Source organism: Hemitrygon akajei, chromosome 22, assembly GCF_048418815.1.
Source record: "Hemitrygon akajei chromosome 22, sHemAka1.3, whole genome shotgun sequence".
NCBI classification, from domain to species: Eukaryota; Metazoa; Chordata; class Chondrichthyes; order Myliobatiformes; family Dasyatidae; genus Hemitrygon; species Hemitrygon akajei.
In genome coordinates, this window is record NC_133145.1 from 40,782,306 (window position 1) to 40,804,144 (window position 21,839).

Here is a 21,839-nt window from a genome sequence, read left to right on the forward strand (position 1 = left end):
TCCCATTTGTTGTTGTTCAGTCCTTAGGTCAAGTCCAACTCTTCATGATCTCATGGACCATAGGGTCCATAGGGTTTTCACGGCAAGATACAGGCTGGGTTTGAACTCAGGACTATCTGCCTTGAAGTCCAGTGCTGATTCCACTACACCACCAGCCCTGGTGTTCCCATACCAGGCCATAATGCCAATAGTCAATACACTTTCCACCAGACAGCTATAGAAGTTTTTCAAGGTTATTGATTACATGTCTCCGGGCAGGCAGGTGGATAGGTTCTGAGGTGGTGCACCCCTTCGAAAGATTCTGTGTGGCTCTGATGCATAGACTCTGCTCTCAGTACCATCTCAAATACTCTTCTGCTTTGATCATGGATCAGGGATTCAAAGCCAGTAGACTTGACTAGAGTTTCAAAAAGGATGTTTTGAGCAAATTCACAATTTTTTTTTCATTACAGAACTCAGGAAAGAGTATATTGAGAGCCTAATGTCAAGCTTGTGAATAGTGAAGCCTGCCCAATCCAACAGAGACAATTGAGAGTATCTAGTGGCTCTGTGTTGTCTGGGAGAGAACCCTGACATAGGTCACTTATCCATCCAGTAAATTTAGAGAATTTTGGATAGACGAGTCATATGTAGTCAGCCAACATCTGATCCCACAGGATAAGCCCTATGAAATGGCATGGAAGGCTGGCAAGTCAGAGGAATGCATCCACAAGCCATTTTTCACTCCCAAAAGATAATGGAGAATTGAGTGTGGACTGGCTTCCACATTGCAGAGACTTCAGCCAAGGGTCTAAAATTTCAGAAACACAAATGAAAGTCACTGACTGCTGAGCTGCAACTTTTCGAATTCTACATTCAAAAAGATCTGACTATTGAGGAACTGAATTTCAGTAATACCACAATTTTTGTCCTTGGGAAAGCTACTGCATGTTAAAGGAAATGTGTTTCTATGTGTTTCCATGGCATCAATCCTTGCTAACTGATTGTTTTCAATGGATAAAATGGGAGTGGCCACAAAGAGGAAGCTGCTGCCAAGAAAATCTTTTCAGTCACTGCTTGGTGGAACTGCCTTTACTGAAAGAATCCAGCAACTCAGAAATCTCAGTCAGTGAGCTTTGAAACTTGTAGAATTTATAGACCCAAAAACCTCTCACTTGTGATCTCAAATAATATTTCTGCTGGAAATGTGACTTGAGGTGTTTCTCTACAATGTAAGGAGCACAATTATATGATTGCAATTTGAAAGACCCAAGGAAGTGCAGCATTGAGTTTATAATCAACACCATAACAAACTGAGGTACACTCTGCTTCAGGAACTGATGCTTGAAAATGTTGCCCACAGAGATGTAACAAAAAGACTAAATCTCATACTTAATAAGTTAACAGTAACATTCAAGAAATTCTGAAGATACTTTGTTCAAGGCATTCTTTCTCAGGAAAGAATTCTTAATTTTAATAGAAAGGGTATTCAGAAACACAGAAGAGCCAGGAGCAAGAAACATCTGTCTCAATGCACATGATAAACTTCAAACTTTCTGTTTGTGTGTAACAATTGCATGGAAGTGACACAGTTGTTTCATTAGTCACAATCGTCAATAAAGGCTGACAGGCTGCTGAAAAGCCCCAGATGCAAATACAAAGCAACACAAGTCTGAGCTTATGGTGTTTCAACCACCAAAAGACAGATGCTACACACCATTTTTTCAGTGTGGATGGTTGTAGTTCAGTGTTAACTTTCCCCAAGCTGATTGATTCACCAAAAAGCCTGCCCGACTCACTGGCTGGATTAGAAACTCTACCTGACAGGCCTTACCCATTGGAGCATTATGAACTTGCAGGCCCACCACACGGTAAGAGTTTGCACATGTCCGGCCAACATAAATCATTTTAGACTTAGCAACCTTTTGGTCTTGATATTGGCTTATTCCTTGACAATATATCTTGAAGTAACTTGCTGTGTTTGGAGGGTAAGTCCACTGCAGTGTGACACTCAGAGACAGTTGGTCTTCAGTTTCAGGTACCTTTCTCCATAAAATGTCGACAATGCTGAGCTTCTCAACTGGAACGTGTTCCACACTTAATTCGGCAGCATCCAGAATCTTAAAAAAAGCACATAATTTAATCACACACCTTGAATTACTCGATATGTATTCTGCACAGAAGATATAAAGTAAATTTATTATCTAAGTACATATGTCACCACATACAACCCTGAAATTCATTTTCTTGATGGCCATCACAGTAAATACAAGAAATAGAAGAGAATCAATGAACAACCACACCAACAAGATGGACAACAACCAATGTGCAAAACAACACAAACTGAGCAAATACGAAGACAGAGAATAATAAAAGTAATAACAATAAATAAATAAATAAGCAAGAATTATCAAGAACATGGGATGAGGTGTCCTTGAAAGTGAGTCCATAGGTTGGGGGAACAGTTCAGTGATGGGACAAGTGAAGCTGAGTAAAGTTATCCCTTCTGGTTCAGGAGTCTGATGGTTGAGGGGTAATCATTGTTCCTGAACCTGGTGGTGCAGATCTGGAAGCTTCTGTACCTTCTTTCTTATGGCAGCAGCAAGAAGAGAGCATGGCCTGGATGGTGGGGGTCTTTGATGATGGATGCTGCTTTCCTGTGACAGTATTCCTTGTAGATGTGCTCAATGTGGAGAGGGCTTTACCCAAGATGGACTCGTCTAGATCCACCACTTTTTGTAGGATTTTCCATTCAAGGACATGGTGTTGCCATTCCAGGCCTTGATCAACCAGTCAATATACTTCCCACTACGCATCTATAGAAGTTGGTCAAAGTTTTATATGTCCTGCCAAATCTTCACAGACTTCAAAAGTAAGTAGAGGCTCTGTTCTGCTTTCTTTGTAATGGCACTTACATGCTGGACCCAGGATAGATCCTCTGAAATGATAACACTGAGAAGTTTAAAGTTGCTGACACTCTCCACCTCCGATTCCCCTATGAGGACAGGCTCATGAAGCTCCAGTTTCCTCCTCCTGAAGTTAGTAATCATCTCCTTGGTCTTGTTGGCATTGAGTGAGATGTTGCTGCTCAGATTTTCAAACTCCCTCTTATACATCACCACCTCTGATTCAGTCACTGACAGTGGTGTTGTCAGCAAATTTAAATATGATACTGGAGCTGTGCTTAACCTCACAATCAAAAGAATAAAGCGAGTTGGGCAGGGGGCAAAGTGCACATCTTTGTGGTGCACCTGTGCTGATGGTGATTGTGGAGGAGATGTTGCTGCCAATCTAAACTGACTAGGGTCTACAAGTGGGAAATCAAGGATTCAGTTCCCCAAGGGGGTATTGAGGCCTAGGACTTGAAGCTTATTGATTAGCTTCGAAGGGACAGCAGCACTGAATGCCAAGTTGTAGTCAATGAAGAGTATCCCAATGTATGCATCTTCACTGTCCAGATGATCTAGGATCAAGTGAACAGCCAATGAAATTGCATCAGCTGTTGACCTGTTGTGACAGTAGGCAAATTAAAGAGGATCCAAGTCATTTCTCAGGCAGGAGTTGTTATGTTTCATCACCAACCTCTCAAAGCACTTCATCACAGTGGATATAAGTACTACTAGATGATAGTATATGAGGCAGATTACCAGCTTCTTCTTAGGCAGCTGTATAATTGAAGCCTTCTTGAAGCAGGTGGGTATACCAGACTGTTGAAGTGAGAGTTTAAGTATGTCAGTGAACACTCCAGCCATTTGATCAGCACAGACCTTTAATACTTGGCCAGGTACCCCACCTGGGCTGGATACCTTCTGTGAGTTTTCCCTCCTGAAGGATGCTCTCATGTCAGCCTCAGAGACTGAAATCATGGGGTATCGAGGGCTGTGGGAGTTTGTCAAGGCGCCTACGTGTTTTAATGGTCAAAGCTAGAATTAATTCCTGTCTCAGCAAGGATCTAGACCCACTGAAATTTGCCTAATACGACAATAGGTCTACATACAGCAGATGCAATGTCACTGGCTCTTCACGTGGCCTTGGATAACCTGGGCAACACTAATACTTAAGTCAAGATGCTGTTTATTGACTACAGCTCCACATTTAACAGAATCATTCCTACAGTCGTTATCGAAAAGATTCAAAATCCGGGCCTTTGTACCTCCCTCTGCAACTGGATGCTTGACTTCCTCACTGGAAGACCACAGTCTGTGAGGATTGGAAACAACATCTCCGCCTTGCTGACAATCAACACTGGTGCACCTCAGGGATGTGCGCTTAGTACACTGCTCTACTCTCTCTACACTCATGATTGTGGCTAGGCAGAGCTCAAATGCCATCTATAAATTTGCTAACAACACAACTATTGCTGGCAGAATTCCAGATGGTGACGAGAAGGCGTACAGGAGCCAGATATATCAGCTGGTTGAGTGGCACTGCAGCAACAACCTTGCACTCAATGTCAGTAGCACCAAAGAAATGATCATGGACTTCAGGAAAGGCAAGATGAGGGAACACACACCAGTCCTTATGGAGGGTCAGAAGTCGGAAGAGTGAACAATTTCAAGTTCCTGGGTGTCAACATTTCTGAGGATCTATCCTGCACCCAACATATCAATGCAGTTGCCAAGGTGGCATGCCAGCAGCTATATTTCATTAGGAGTTTGAGGAAAATCAGTATGTCACCAAAGGCATTCACAAATTATTTTATACAGATGTACTGTGGAGAGCATGCTAACTGGGTGCATCACCGTCTGGGATAGTGGGGAGGGGGCTATGGTACAGGATCAAAAGAAGCTACAGAAAATTGTGAAACTCAGTCAGCTCCATCATGGGCACTAGCCTCCATGCATCCAGGATACGTTCAAGGAGTGATGACTCAAAAAGGCGGCATCCATCATTAAAGATCCTCGTCAACCAGGACATACTCTCTTCTCATTGCTCTCATCAGGGGAGGAGGTACAGGAGCCTGAAGCCACACACTCAATAACTCAGGAACAGCTTATTTCCCTCTGCCATCCGATTTCTGAATGGACATTGAACAGGAGCACTACCTCACTACTTTTTTTGCGCTATGTGCCAGTGGCATTAAACCAGATTCAGATTCATAAAAGTCATTGAGCTCATCTGGGATCAAATCCTTGTCACCTATGTCAGTTGGTTTCACTTTGTAGGAGGTGGTAACATTAAAGCCCTGACACAGCTGTTGAGCATGCAAGATGGCTTTCCAGTGATCATACCTAGACCTCCTGTATTTAACTTGGTCACCAGACCTCAGTTGCACTGATCTGACTCTCAGCAGTTTGCAGATCTCAAGGTTCATCCAGGGCATCTGGTTAGGGAAGACTTTGAATGATTTTGTGAGGACACACTCATCTTGACTTTTTTTGAGTCTCTGACAACTATGGTGTATTCATTCAGATCCTCTGATAAGTTCCTGAACCAGCCCAGTCTACCTTTAAGAAAAAGAGGATCAACCATGATTATTAAATGGCAGAGCAGACTTGATGAGCCAAATGGCCTAATTCTACTCCTATGTCTTATGGCCTTTTGGGCTTACTCAAAGCAATCCTCTACATTTGGCAACAAGATGCCAGGTAGAGGGAGTTTAATTCCTTGGCATTTCGGCCTAGCGTTGAGTCCTTCCCTCCTCCCCCTCTTTTGGCCGTGGCAGTGTACCTCGTCCGGTTAAAGATGCTGTACCTGCGTGCTTGAGAGTTGAATCTGCCAAGTCCTTCAGAAGACCGTGGAATCAAGAATTCATTAAGACAGTTTAAAAGCATGTTGCTTGAAGGGAAATTACAGACTGCAGTTTGCAGTGAGAGCAATTCAGAAATACTTTAGAAGCTTTGTAAGCTGCCTGTAACATGTTTGCAAGGTTCACCAGTTCAATCTTGAACAGATCCAAACAGTATTCTCAGTAATATTTATTTATATTATCATCTGTTTCTTTTTGTATTTGCACAGTTTGTCTTCTTTTTGCACATCGGTTGCTTGTCATTCTTTGCGTGTAGTTTTTCATTGATTCTATTGCAATTCATTGTTCTACTGTGAATGCCTGCAATAAAATGAATCTCAGGGAAGTATATCATGACATATATGTACTTTCATAATAAACTTGCTTTGAACTTTGAATCAGCCTCAAAGTTCTTTACTCCCTTCTCTTCTCTATTTACAATCCAAACCTTAACAAATTACTGGTTAAGACGTCCTGATGTGGTGTCCCGTCTTATCTAAGTTCCACAATTTGACACGTCTGTCGTAGTCTTGAAGAGAGAATTGTGTGTACTAGGATAATACCAAGAAAGGGAAAGTCATGAGCCAAGATTAAAGAACCTGTGATCTGCAGAAAAGAGAGAAGGGCGACAGGAGATGCAATAACAGGTGTCAGATTCATGAGGGACTTAGAATAAATAGAGGAATTGTCTCTTCTGACAAAAGAGATTATTGGATACAACTTGTGGAACAGCAGGTAGAGCAATAAAATTGTCCTTCTCCAGAAGCTCATTAAGATCCAAAACACACAAAGGATTATGGAGTCTATTTTAATAAAATATGCAATTGTCTGAAGCTGGCTAAAAGGCAGTGGACGTGCTGCTTAATTATGACAGTTAGATTTGGTTAATTTATAATTTCAAAGAACTTTTTTGTACACCAAGTTCAATTAGAGTATAGAGAGAGTGTAACCTTACAGATTAGACTTTAAAGAAAGGCACAGCCTGCTCTCTCATGTAAAGTCTACCTCATTAAATATATTTAAGACACTGTTAGATAAATTTTTGCACAGCAGGAGAATTAATGATTATGAGGAAAAGGGAGGTAGGTGGAGCCGATTCCACAGCTAAATCAGCCATGATCTTATTGTATGGCACATCAGGCTCAACAAGCCAGATGGCCAACTCCTGCTCCTATTTCTTATGTTCTTATGATGTGCAAAAATCACTGAGTACATCATTTGATGCACTTAGGAGAGGTGTTGTGCATCTTATTTCACAACAATATATCTAAAACAGATTATCTGCACCAAATCATAGAGCTATTTGTTTGTACGCAATAAGCTGCTTTGCCACATATCAGAGAGAAAAAAAAGTACCACACTTTCTGTAGTAGTGTGCTGCATTCTAAAGATGCATACATTTTTCTTCTCTGACCAGAGCAAGTCAAAGGATACTACATCTGGTGGAACAATATAGGCAGCCATTTCTTCTTCAGCCCTTTATCTCTTCCACTTTTCATCCCACCTCTCCCCCACTCACCTACAATCCCTCTCACCAGGATTCACCTATCACCTGCCAGCCTGTGTCCTCACACTTCTCCCCACCCCACCCCACCACACACACACTTTCCAGTTCAGATGAAGGGTCTCGGCTGTTCATTTCCCTCTATGGATACTGCCTGATCTGCTGAATTCCTCAAGCGCTCTGTGTGAGTTGCACAGGCAACCCCCACATTTCAGTGGGATGCGCTCTAAGAAACCCAATCATGACTTTCCGTAACAATGTCATATCAGTTGTTCATGCATCTAGAAAAGTAAGTTGCAAAAAAAAAACTGTCTATTCACCTACTCATTCCGTGCAGCAAGTGAATTCTATTTCACTTCCGAAATTTTTATTATTTCAGCAGGGGTGAATTTCAGTTAATCAAATAGCTGTAACATGGCAGTCAACTGTATCATGCAAGGTAAAATAGACTGGTCTACAGATAAAGTTCAGTATATGTAAATCAGTAAATCATTGTGATTTTATTTCTCATGATAGTGGACATTCTCTATAAGTTGGAATTAGGGCTTCTTTCTCCAAATTTTGTACTTTTGAAAAAGATTACATTTTTACGTATCAACCATGTGATGCAATATTAATCTTTTGCATAAATATGAGGATCTCCTACATCATTGCTTCTAAAAGTAGCAAGCACTACCTCCTGCTTCATCAATGCCCATCTTTACATAATGTTTTCTCTGATGCCAGCTTCACCTAACTGCTGATGATATTGGGTGAAAAGATAATTCAATTGGTCTTCAAGTATCCAGACTATAAGACATCAGATATGGGAGCAGAATTAGGCCATTTGGCCCATCCAGTCCACCATTTTATCATGGCTGATCCAATTTTCCTCTCAGCCCCCACTTCCTGCCTTCTCCCCGTATCCCCTCATACCGTGACCAATCAAGAATCCATCAATTTCTGCCTTAAAAACACAAAGCCTTGGCCTCCATCGCTCTCTGTAGCAAAGAATTCCACAGACTCACCACTCTCTGGCTAAAGAAATTCCTCCTCATCTCTATTCTGAAAGGATGCCCCACCATTCTGAGGCTATGTTCTCTGGTCTTAGACTCTCCCTCCATAGGAAATATCCTCTCAAAATCCACTCTATCACCATTCAATAGGTTTCAATGAGGTCACCCCTCATTCTTCGGAATTCTAGGGTATACAGGTCCAGATCCATCAGACATTCTTCATGTGACAAGCCATTCAATCCTAGGATCATTTTTGTGAACCTCTTGAACCCTCTCCAGTTTCAGCACATCCTTTCTAAGATAAGGGGGTCCAAACCTGCTGAGACTTGCCAGTGCTTTATAGAGTCTCAACATTACATCCTTGCTTTTATATTCTAGTCCTCATGAAATGAATGCTAACATTGCATTTGCCTTCCTCACCACAGACTCAAGCCTGCAAATTAACCTTTAGGGAATCCTGCACAAGGACTTCCAAGTCCTTTGAACCTCAGTTTTTGTATTTTCTTTCCATTTAGAAAATACTCTACCCTTTCATTTTTTTCTACGCAAGTGCATGACCATACACTTCGCAACATCGTATTCCATCTGCCATTTCTTTGCCCATTCTCCTAATCTAAGTCCTTCTGTAGCCTCTCCACTTCCTCAAAACTACCTGACCCTCCAGCTATCTTCATATCATCTGCAAACTTAGCAACAAAGCCATCAACTCCATCATCCAAATCATTAACAGAAAATGTAAAAAGAAATGGTTCCAACACAAACCCCTGTGGAATACCACGTCACCGGCAGCCAGTCAGAAAAGTCTCCTTTATTCCCACTTTTTGCCTCCTGCCAATCAACCACTGCTCTATCCATGCTAGAATCTTTCCTGTAATATCGTGGATTCGTAGCTTATTAAGCAGCCTCATGCGTGGCACCTTGTCAAAGACCATCTGAAAATCTAAGTACACAACATCAACCAATTCTCCTTTCTACCCTGCCTGTTATTTCTTCAAAGAATTCCAACAGATCTGTCAGGAAAGATTTTCCCTTGAGTAACTATGCCTACTTTATCTTGTGCCTCCAAGTACTCTGAGACCTCATCCTTAATAATCGACTCCAGCATCTTCTCAGCCATTGATGTCAGACTAACTGCCCTATAGTTTCCTTTCTTCTTCCTGTATTGCTTCTTGAAGAGTGGAGTGACATTTGCAATTTTCCAGTCTTCCAGAACCATTCCAGCATCTAGTGATTCTTGAAAGATCATTACTAATGCCTCCACGATCTCTTCAGCCAGCTCTTTCAGAACTTGGGTGTACACCATCTGGTCCAGGTCCATCTACCTTCTGACCTTTCAGTTTCTCAAGAAGCTTCTCTCTAGTTATGGTAACTTCACATACTTCATGACCCCTGACAGCTGGAACTTCCACCATACTGCTAGTATCTTCCACAGTGAAGACTGATGCAAAATACTTAATCAGTCTGTCTGCCATTTCATTGTCCCCCATTATTACCTCTACGTCATCATTTTCCAGGAATCTGATATCCACTCTCGCCTCTCTTTTACACTTTATGTATCCAAAGAAACTTTTGGTATCCTCTTTAATATTATTGGCTAGCTTACTTTTGTACTCCATCTTTACTTTCTTAATGACCATTTTAGTTGTCTTCTGTAGGTCTTCCAATCCTCCAACTTCCCACTAATTTTTTGCTCTGCTATAAGCCGTCTCTTTGACTTCTATGCCAAAGACTCTTTGAGTATTATCAAAACTCAAACTCAAAAGCCACCTCAGATTTGATTAAAAGAGAGACTGCAAGCTGATTTTTCTAATCCAGTAAAGGAGCCATGTCCTTTCCATAGCTCTCCAGCGTTAGAAAAGGATAAGGCTGCGTGATAGCAGAGTGGTTAGGGGTCAGCGTGGCATTTTAAAGTCCAGTGATCGGAGTTTATTTCACAACACTGTCTGTAAGGAGTTGGTACATCCTTCTCATGACCACAAGAGCCTCCTCCAGATGCTCCGGTTTCCTCCCACATTCCAAATATGAATGGATTAGGGTTAGTAAATTGTACGCATGCTATGTTGGCAGCCGCAGCACGGTGATAGAAGTAAGTTGCCCCGGTACATCCTCAGACTGTGCTGGGTGTTGTCGCAAATGATGTGTTTCACTGTTACGTTTTGATACACGTGACAAATAAAGCTCTTACTTTAGAAATTCACTCGGTTGGAAATTAGAGTGAGCAGTCAGCATCCATCCCGAGGTGGAACCTCATTAGCATTCAGTCATCTGGATAATGTTCCCTGGCTTTGGGTGATGTTGCATCAGGCTAGCTTCCAGTCCAAAAAACACTACTTCTATTGTGCTCCTTCAAGCCCCACCAAGATCTTAGGCTTCTGTTCAACTGGACTGTGAGCTAATCCTAGGTAGAGCCTGTACAGTGATGACTTTGGCTTTCATTTGGCATTTTAGGTCAATTAACAATGTATATTATTGGACTGTGATGTACCTATCAGCTATATAACCATTACAGCACAGAAACAGGCCATCTCGGCCCTTACAGTCTGTGACGAACACTTATTCTCACCTAGTCCCACCAACCTGCACTCAGCCCATAACCCTCCATTCCTTTCCTGTCCATATACCTATCCAATTTTACTTTAAAATGACAATATCAAACCTGCCTCTACCACTTCTACTGGAAGCTCGTTCCACACAGCTACCACTCTCTGAGTAAAGAAGTTCCCCCCTCGTGTTACCCCTAAACTTTTGCCCCCTAACTCTCAACTCATGTCCTCTTATTTGAATCTCCCCTACTCTCAATGGAAAAAGCCTATCCATGTCAACTCTATCGATCCTTCTCAGCCAAGATGATTGGAACTTCAACCACTCTGTAAGAAGGTCAAGGAAGAGAATACAGAGGGCCTAATTAACTTGGGTGCAAAGCCTCACCTAGGTTACACTTCCCGCTTTATCTGCAATAGAAACTTTAATGCAACAGGTGATCTCATGACACTGTCCTTCAGATGTGAAGCAGTTCATCTGGGCTCAGTTCACTACATGGTTATAATGGCATCGTGGGATTATTTTTTCCACCACTACAGTCAGTGTGGCTTTTTCAAAGAAAGCAGGATGAGCAATGAAAGTCAGCTTTAGAAAGGTGTGTGTGTATGTGTGTATGCAACTTTCAGCTATTTGCAATCACTTCCTCAAATTGAATACATCTTGTAATGAACCACAAATCATTACGGCCATGTTTGCTACAATCAATGGAGTACAGAACACTGGCTAATACTTGCAACTAAATAATACTTACAACAAAACCACACCAAAGAGAGGCACTAGAGGGCTCTAAGGGGAGGTACTAGCATCATAATCAGTTGCTCTTAGAAAGACAGAGTTAAAACGTCAGATGCCAGAAATCAGAAACAAAAACAGAAAATGCGAGAAGTGCTCCTTCAGCACCAGGCAACAATTGTGCAGGGAGAAAAAGTTAATGAATCAGCTCATGACGTTCCTTGAGTAAATGAGAAAAAAATACAACTAATGAAAGGTCTACAACTTCAGCTGTAAACACTTTTCCTCCTCCCGCAGGTACAGCAACCTGACGAGAGTTCCAGCATTTTGTCCGTAAAGGTCCAGGATGTAAGCCAATCTGTATCCATTGTCAAAAATGAGCAGGATCAACACAAGAGGTGTTGAAGGAACTCAAGAGGATCGGGCAGCATCTACTGGAAAGATATGCACAGCCAATGTTTCAAGTAGAAACCTTTTACCAAGTCTGAAAGTCAGAGTCAAGATGGCTAGTATTAATACAACCCAACAACCTTGAACTTCTATTTATTCATTTATGGAGATTCGATGCGGACTAAGTCCTTCCGGCCTTTTGAGCCATGTTAACCAGCAATCCCGAAATTAACCCTAGCCTAATCATGAGACAATTTACAACAACCAATTAACCTACCAAACGGTACGTCTTTGCACTGTGGGAGAAAACCAGAGCACCTGAGGGAAACCCATGCAGTCACTGGGAGAACATACAAACTCTTTACAGACAGCAGTGGGAAATGAACCTGGGTCACTGATACTGTAAAACATTGTGCCATCCTAATAATCTTATGCACTGCAAGGACAGTTAGAAAAGATTTTTTTTTTAAACTCAAGTTGCTACTTGGTGTCATAATCCTTTTCAAAATGCTGAGCCAGTTTTTGTTTCATTAAATGTAAGTTTTATGCTTTCATTAAATGTAAGTTTTAAGTCCTAATCTTCACCTACACTGTTCTTAGTTTCTCACTTTTTCTATAAAACTGTATAGGTGTTAAAATGAACCTTTTAGTGAAGAAATAAAATGAATCAATTGCCTTCCATTAACGACGTATAGAAAATGTACAGTGGTCCACTAAGCTTAAGAAAGTAAAACTCTATTTAATTTTTGAGTTTCTCTCTGTTTTGTGTTGCCAGGTTTCCATCTACATCAGACCTGTTGCATAAATTATTTTGTTCTCATTTTAGCCTTTGAACTTTCAGAAGAAGAATCCTAGACCAATGCAGTAAACTTATTTTGTATATAGGAGTTGTACAGACAGAGTAGAACAAGTTGGAAATAAATGATTTGCTGGGCACCGATTCCCACAGTATCCTTTTAAATTGAGTTAAATTGCCTGGTTGTCATATGATGATGTAATCAAATGATCCATTCCTTATACCTTCCCCAAGTGTCACATCTGATCAATAGAATGTTTAACACTTTCAATCTTTCTCAGCATTTGCAAAAATGCCTTCCTTCCCTCAAGCACTACACAAGTCAGACAGTATGAAATTACACCCTGGTGTACATACCTTATTTTATTGTGTAAAGAGAAACAAATGAGGGCTTAAGTCAGACCAATGGCATGGCCATAATTTGAAATCCTTTGATTTTGCAGAGGGTAAAAGAGAATAAATAGAACTGTTCCTATATTTATTCAGTGCCTTTTAAGTGACAACAGCTACAAAGATTAAATACCCATAGACGCTGCATAAACAAGATCTGTGAAGTCAATGGCTCGAGTACAAGCATCTCAGCGGCAAACAAAACCGCAATGGAAGTTCTATAATTGGAACATGAGCTTTCAATTGTTTTCTTTCTTTTATACCCTGGCAAAAAAAAAAGTCCTTAAGTTACCTTGATTTCTCCAATTCTGCATTTAAATTGCACGTCCTTGTCATCCTTCACTTCACGGGCAATGCTGACAGAGAAATCCTGAAGAATGCATTCTGTCAGCTCCAAGAGAAAGCAGCTGAGTGATGGAACAACCAGTTACTAATTACACCAAAGAATGTTTTCTCATGCACAATGATTAAAATATTGCTATTAACTAGTCCTGACTAAGGCAACATCCTCAATTGTGTGTGTACACTGGCAGAGATGATGATCATCTGCATTTGTAATGGCCTCCAGCTTGGGTTCACAAATAAAGCATAATCACTGGGGTGCTGTACCTGAACATTACCACAGCCCTTAAAATTGAAGTCATTAATAGTCACACTGGAGGCATAATGGCATACTAGAGGTAAGGAGAAAAACTAAAGATTGGTGGCTAAATGGCAATAACAAATTTAAAGAAACCTTTTATTTGTCCACATGAAACACAAAGGATTCTGCAGATGCTGGAAATCCAGAGTAACACACACTGGAGGAGTTCAGCAGATCAGTTAGCACCTATGGAAAGGAATACGAGTTAATGTTTCAGGTTGAGAACCTTCAGCGGGTCCCAAAACGTCGACTCTTCATTCCTTTCCTAAGATGCTGCCTGACCTGATGCGTTCCTCCAGCATCCTGTGAGTTTTACTTTTATTTGTGCAGCAGGTATCAGATCTGGCTCTGCTGAAGCACTCTGGCTTCTACCCAAGTCATCATTCATGGAAAATGTTAATTTTATTTCAGGGTCAGCACGGACAAAATGCCCAAATAGTCAACAGTGATGTGTGATGCTGATCAATTTTATCCTCAAGATGAGGATCAAGTCCAGTTGACTTGTATTGGAGTTATGAAATATCTGTTGAGGAAAAGAATGATGTGTGGTTCTGAAGTCACATGTGAAAACGGGCCATCAAAGTGTAAAGGACACCCAGGACATCTGCTGGACTTTGATATATGGCACCAATCAGGATTTCATACAAACACTTACTGAAACAATGCCATAAGCTATGATTAACCTTCATTGACTTCAATTGTGATTTTACACTGCATTGCTCCAACTTTTTATTTCAAAGTACAGGGTTAAGAGAAGTTAAGAGACAATGCATTATGCAAATCCTTGTATTAAATAACCGGAGCCTTTAATTAGCTACAAAGTTAGAGGGTTTAACCAGCTCCATAACATGACCTTTGATGAAAATCCTTCAGGCAAACCCATCCTTGGGGAATCAGACTATAGTGTAGTTCTGCACACATATGGAAGTTCAAAAGCAATTTAAGAAAATATTTCAATATGTCACGTGGGATAACCCAGATTAGATTATTAATTAACAGTGACATTTGATAAATTCTCTTTTTGTACAAGTCATGATCTTGTGATATCTAGGTCTCACAGGCTTAAATCCAGGTTAATGGTTGTTTTAGTGAAATAATTCAAAGGTAGCTGCACATTTCCTAACATAATAATGGGTGTACACACATAGAGCACCTTCTACATCCTCAACACATCCTAAAACAAACTTCTGTCAGTGAATCTCTAAAATATTATTACCAGAAGTAAGCATACAATGCAAACAGCAAAGTCCCATTAAAGCTCTCAATTAATCTGGGGAGGGATTCACTTTGTGTTAGTCAAGGAATAAATATTTCCATGATCAGGTTTAAATAATACCACCAAGTACATATCATCCACCTAGAGACAGATGGGACAGTCAGTCAATATTTCACCTTGGTCAATGTGGCATTCCTTCATACTGCCCTGGTGATGTACTAGATTATGTTCAAACCAGTCTGCTGCCGACACAGCGGCTGCAATTACTTCCTTCAGCTCAGCGTTAACAATTGACAAGGCAGAGCCACCCAGTGTCAAGAGATTTAAGTGATTAAAAACAAAAGTGTAAAAATCATCCAAATTGTAATTAAAGATCTCTTCTACTACAATTATAAAGAAAGTAAAACAAATGAAAACAAATACTGTTCACCTGCATTAGCTTTTACTGACCATGACTCATCTGAAGATAAAGGGCCCACTGTTTAATACATCTGTGTCTACCACTGGATTCCTTAGTGGTGGAGGAGATCAGTAATGCTGACTTCAGATCTACAGCATTTCAGGTGCAGAAATCAGAAATGAACTGATCTCGGCAAAGGAAGCTGCCGGCAGCTCTCCCCGGAACTGTCAGCTTGAAGTTAAGTAGTTTTTGATCTGTTGTCATGCTCAACTCCAGCAGTGGGTCTTGAGCCCATGACTTTCAGACTCAGGCAGAAACCACTGTATAAGCATTCTCAGCTCTATAAAATTAAAATGCCATTAAGATTCTCCATCTTTCAAACTAATGATCATTTAGCTGAGACAACACACAAAGTACTGAAGGAAGTCAGATTAAATAGCATCAGTGGAGGGAAATGGAAAGTTGATGTTTTTCAAGACCCTTCATCTAGACTGGAAGGACAAGAGGTGAGGTCAGTACAAAAGGGTGAGGGAGAGAGTGGGGCAATAGCTGGCAGATGATAGGTGAATCTATGTGGGTGGTGGAGTGAGAATGATGTAAGAAGCAGGGAGATGATAGGTGGAAATGACAAAGGGATGAAGATGATGGAATCAAATTCGAGAAGACAGTAAACCATAGAATAAAGGGAATGAGGTGGAGAGTGAAAGCAGTGGGAGGAATGTATGGGTAATGGGCAGATCACAAGGGTGGACAAGGGAAAGAGATGGAGTGATAGAGCCAGTGGATTAAGGGAAATAAAATTGGGACTGAGGGAAGCAGTTACCAGAAGTTAGAGAAATCCATGTTCATGCCATCTGGCGAGACTACCCAGGCAGAATATGATGTGGGGTTCCCCTAATCTGCCTCTACCCTTAACTTGACAGTGGAGGAGACCGTAGATGGAGATGTCAGTGTGAGAAAGGGAAGTGAAACTAAATTGGCTGGCCACCAGGAGATTCCCACTGGTACAGAAGGAGCAATCATGAGTATTTTTATTCCCAATAGGTGACCAAGAGGAATGTCCAGGGCAGAGCGGCAGACATGGTCTAAATGAACTTAGGCAAGGTTTTTGACAAAGACTGACATGATAGTCTGATCTGGAAGGTGAGATTATGTGGAATCCAGGGTGAGCAAGTCAATTAGACACACAAAAAGGGGGTTGTTTTTCCATATAGGAGATCTATAATCAGCGGTGTACCACAGAGATCTCCTCCGGGTTTCTTGTTGTTTATCTTGTATATTATTGATTTAGATGCAGGTGTTGTGTTGGGTCCATTTGTGGATGATACCAAAATTAGTGGCATGGGGTGCATTAAAATACACAAATTTTCCCAGACTGCTTGAACCAAAATATTAACTTAAGGATCAAGTTTTGGCGACTTTTCCTACAGGATTATGGCAATGGAGAGTTCTTTAAATACTTACCACTACTTTTCAGTCAGGTGTCTTTAATAATTCAGTGAAGGTGGTTGTTAAAATTTACAACGATAGCTAGATGAATTGTGACAGTCGGCAAAGGAATGGCATTTGGAATTTATCTTGGACGAGGGTGAAGAGATGTATTTTGGAATTTTATACACACCGAATAGAGAGACCGAGCAGTACAAGTTCAGAGTACCCTGAAAATGGTGACATGGGTAGACAATATGACAAAGGCATATAGCATACATGCCTTCATCATACAGCGCATTGAGCGCAGGAGTTGGGACATCACGTTACAGCTAAGAGAGTGCAACTGGAATATTCTGTGCAGTTCTGGTTGTCATCAAAGTTTTAAAAATACTGTTTTAGTTATAGATGATGCTTCCAACAGCAATTAAATTGAAGAATTGGGTGGAGTTAAGAGATTGACCAGTAGTTAGAAGCTTGCAAAAGTCATGTTCAATATATGTTCAACATAGAATAAGGTTAAACCTTTCAGCCCACCTTGCTCATGCTGATCACGGTGCCTATACAGAAGTCCAATTCGCCTACATTAGCCCCATATTGCTCCTCACATTCCTTATCCTAGTACATTCCAAATGTGTTTTAAGTATTGTAATTGTATCAGGCTCCAGCACCTCTTCCAGCAGATTCTTCCAGATCAAGGTAGGACAAATGTTCAGAGACTACCCAACATGAACAGGCACACAGCAAGGCCCCTATCCTCCAAGTATTATGCAAAAAACTAATGTTATCACTGACCCCAGTAAATCAAATTCAATGGTTAATAAGGAGGATTTTTGCTAATACTTTAAACACCAATTGATTGCTATAAGAGTACATCACTGAATTTTCTATAAAAGATGTCAACTAATAGCCTTGAATACATTAAAGAAATACAACTACATAAAAATTCATAAATTTTCCTATTTGTCCTGGACCAAAATTCCAACTTAAAAATCAACTTTTATAATGGCCATTGAGATTTTTTTAAATGCCAACCATTACTTTCCAGTCAGGTGGTTTTAATGTTTAACAAGGATGATGTCTACAAGCAACATTTGACCATAAAACCATAAGATATAAGAGCAGAATTAAGCCATTTGGCCCATCGAGCCTGCTCCACCATTTTGTCATGGCTGATCCAATTTTCCTCTCAATCCCAATCTCCTGCCTTCTTGTCGTATCCCTTTGTGCCCTGACCGATCAAAAATTTATCAACCTCTGTCTTAAAGACTTGGCCTCCACAGCTGCCTGTGGCAAAGAATTCCAGAGATTCATCAATCTCTGACTAAAGAAATTCCTCCTCACCTCCATTCTAAATGGACTCCTCTCTATTTTGTGGCTGTGTCCTCCGGTCTTAGACTCTCCCACCATTGGAAACATCTTCTCCACATCCACTCTATCAAGGCCTTTCACCATTCAATAGGTTTCAATGAGGTCACTGCTCATTCTTCTGAATTCTAGTGAATATAGGCCCAGAGCCATCAAACACTCTTCATATGACAAGCCATTTTTGGAATCATTTTTGTGAACCTCCTTTGAACTCTCTCCAGTTTCAGTACATCCTTTCTAAGATAATGGGCCCAAACCTGATCATAATACTCTTAAGTAGGGCCTCACCAGTAGTTTCAATATTACATCCTTGCTTTTATATTCTAGTCCTCTTGAAATGAATGCTAACATTCCATTTGCCTTCCTCACTACGGACTCAACCTGCAAATGAACTTTTAGGGAATCCTGCACAAGGACTCTCAAGTCCCTCTGTGTCTCAGTTTTTTTGTATTTTCTCTCCACTTAGAAAATAGACAACCCTTTCATTTCTTCTACCAAAGTGCATGATCATACACTTACTGACACTGTATTCCATCTGCCACTTCTTTGCCCATTCTCCTAATCTGTCCAAGTCCTCCTGTAGCCTCGCTACTTTCCCAAAATTAACTGCCCCTCCAACTATCTTTACATCATGTGCAAACTTTGCAACAAAGCCATCAATACCATCATTCAAATTATTGGCACATAACATAAAAAGAATTGGTTCCAATATAGAGCCCTGTGGAACACAACTAGTCACCAGCTACCAGCCAGAAAAGGCTCCCATTATTCCCACTCTTTGTCTCTTGCCAATCTGCCACTGCTTTATCCATACTAGATTCCTTCCTGTAATACCATGGGCTCGTAGCTTGTTAAGCAGCTTCATGTATGGCACCTTCTCAAAGACCTTCTTAAAATCCAAATACACAACATCAACCGATTCTCCTTTATCTATCCTACTTGTTTTTTCTTCAAAGAATCCCAACAGATTTTTCAGGCAAGGTTTTCCCTTGAAGTAAACATGCTGACTACGGCCAATTTTATCATGAGCCTCCAAGTACCCAAAACCACATCCTTAACAATCAACTCCAACATCTTCCCATCCACTGAGGTGAGACTAACTGGCCTATCATTTTCTTTCTTCTGCCTATCTCCCTTCTTGAAGAGCCAATTTTCTAGACTTCCTGAACATACTTGACATGTGACAGGAGATAACACATCTTATGGTCAACAAATTATATTCTACTTTATTCCCTCTACATTTCACCCTGAAAAAAGCTTCCAAATATACTCACCAATAAGTCCATCCCTCAGTGCTCCAAGGAGCATAATTCTGAATAAACTTCTGAACAAAGGCATTATCCTCGGGCAGTGGTAATGGTTTCAATACTGCAAGCACAAGAAACAGCAGTTTGTGAATATATTACATAAACTCGTAAGATGTTTGGAGACACCACAACTCTAATTTAGTCCTGACCTCTGATGGTGTCCATCTGGACTTCACACATTTTCTGTGATTGTTTGGATTTCCTCCAGTTACTGCAGTTTTCTCCCGTATCCTAAAGATACTGGTAGGTTCACTGGTCACTGCAAATCCCCCTCAATATGTCAGCAAGTGATAGAATCTGTGGGGGAAAAGTGGAGGGGGAGGGGAAGAATTGGAGTTGATGGAAATGTTGGGAGAATAAAATGGGATTGGTATAGGATGAGTACAAATCGTTGCTGGATGGCTAAAGGGTCATGCTGTATGCTGATTACTCTGGAGAAAATTTAGCTATAATAGACTGATTATCTAATGCAACCATACTGAATGCATTTAACAGAAGCAGCACGATGAGCTGCAAGTTGTCAGCCAGTGTGCAATGAAGGTAGAAGATACAGTGGTAGTTAGTACTAGCAAATGGGCATTTCAATGACATCTATAGCTTGGCACAAAGTGTTCAATATTCAGTAGCAACCTTCAACACTAGCAGGGGAAGATTTTTGCTCTTCTCATTGCTTCAACACTGGCTGCACGTGAACTTGCATCCAAAATATGTGGTCCACATACGTAATTTAACTCCTCTGAGCAGAAATTCTAAGAGGACTGTTCGGTAAATGGTCTGGGCTATAATAATGAAGGCTGACTATTAATACAGAGGCGAGGTAGTGAGGGGGTGGGGGAATCATTAATTTGGTAAACTTGCAGAGAAGTCAATCATAGTTATTAATTCTCAGCCTGTTCAAAATCCACCCAATACTATAAAGTGGCAGAGAGCGGCCAACAAGATTAACGTGAGCCTGCATGGGAAGAATGTTAGGACCATCAGTATTCACTGTTACCAAGTAAAGAATTGGGGATCGATTTAAAAATATTCAAAGTCAAATACTCAGGGTGCCTTACTCCTGCGGAAACTTGGCAGAGTCAGAGTTATACAGCACTAAGAGCGGTCTGCCAGCCCTACTCATTCATGCTAATCAAGATGCCTTCCTGAGCTATCCCCACCTGCCAACCCCCTAAATCTTTCTTCTCCATGTACCCGTCACAAATCCTTTTAAATGTTGTAATTGTTCCCACCTTCATCCCTTCCACTGGCAGCCCATTCCCTATAGCTTTTCACATGGAGGGCAGACATGTGCCACTCAGGTCTTCCTTAAATATTTTCTCCGCACCCGAAACCTATGCCTACTAGTTTGAGATCTAACCTACCCTGGGGGGAGAAAAGACTATGAACATCCACCTCATGATTTTATAAACCTCTTACAAGGTTAGCCCTCAGCCTCTTCTGCTCCATGGGAAATAACCCCAGCTTAAACAGTCTCTCCTTAAAACTCAAGCCCTCCAGCCCCAGCAACAGCCCCATGAATCTTTTCTACGCCCTCTCTAACTTAATCAAATCCCAGGTGTAGTACGGCAACCAGAAATGCACACAATATTTCCAGATGTGCTATCACCAACATTGTGTACAACACTAAAATGATGTCCCAATTTTTGTACTCAATATCATACAGACCTTCGACCCAACTGGTCCATGCCGATCAAGATTCCCATCTATGCTAGTCCCATTTGCCAGTGTTTCACCTTCTAAACATTTCCATTCCATTTATTTGTACAACTGTCTTTTAAATGTTTTTATTGTATCTGCTTCAACCACTTCCTCTGGCAGCCACACTTTTTGAAGCTCCATTTAAAAGTTTGCCCTCTCTCCTTAAATTTACGCCCTCTAGATCTTGATACCCCATCTCTGGGGAGAAAAGATTGAGTGCATGCAATCTATCTAGGCCCTTCATAATTTTTTACACTTCTGTAAGATCGCCTCTCAGTCTCTGACACACAGAGGAATAAAGTACCAGCCTGCCCAACTTCTCCCTATCTCTCAGTTCTTCAACTTATTTATTTTTAGAGATATAGCACGGAACAGGTCCTTCCAGCCAAAACCGAGCCATCCAGTAATCCACCTACTTAACCCTAGCCTAATTACATGACAATTTACAGTGACCAATTAACCTACTAACTGGTATGTCTTTGGACTGTGGGAGGAAACCCACAGCATCAAGAGGAGAACGTACAAACACCTTACAGTCAGCACTGCAACTGAACTCTGACAGCTGGAGCTATATTAGCATCATACTAACTGGCAGCATTCTTGTAAATCTTTCCTGCACTCTTTCTCCGGTTTAATAATATCTTTCCTATAGCAGGACAACAAACAGTGAGCACAATGCTCCAAGTGCAGCCTCACCAGCATCCTAAACAACCACAATAGGAAT

At 41.0% G+C, this 21,839-nt stretch overlaps 1 protein-coding gene across 2 annotated transcripts in view; it reads right to left on the reverse strand.

The window, feature by feature from the left end:
- Positions 1–1,409: 1,409 nt before the first annotated feature.
- engase (endo-beta-N-acetylglucosaminidase) overlaps positions 1,410–21,839 on the reverse strand; it is a 64,166-nt gene continuing 43,736 nt past the window's right edge. For both annotated transcript variants that reach the window (XM_073026067.1, XM_073026068.1), the window contains exons 12-14: positions 19,385–19,478; positions 13,348–13,462; positions 1,410–2,099 (exon numbers count right to left, since the gene is read on the reverse strand). In XM_073026067.1, the coding sequence (XP_072882168.1) occupies positions 1,704–2,099; positions 13,348–13,462; positions 19,385–19,478 (605 nt within the window). In that variant the 3' untranslated portion in view covers positions 1,410–1,703. The remainder of the gene's footprint in view (positions 2,100–13,347; positions 13,463–19,384; positions 19,479–21,839) is intronic.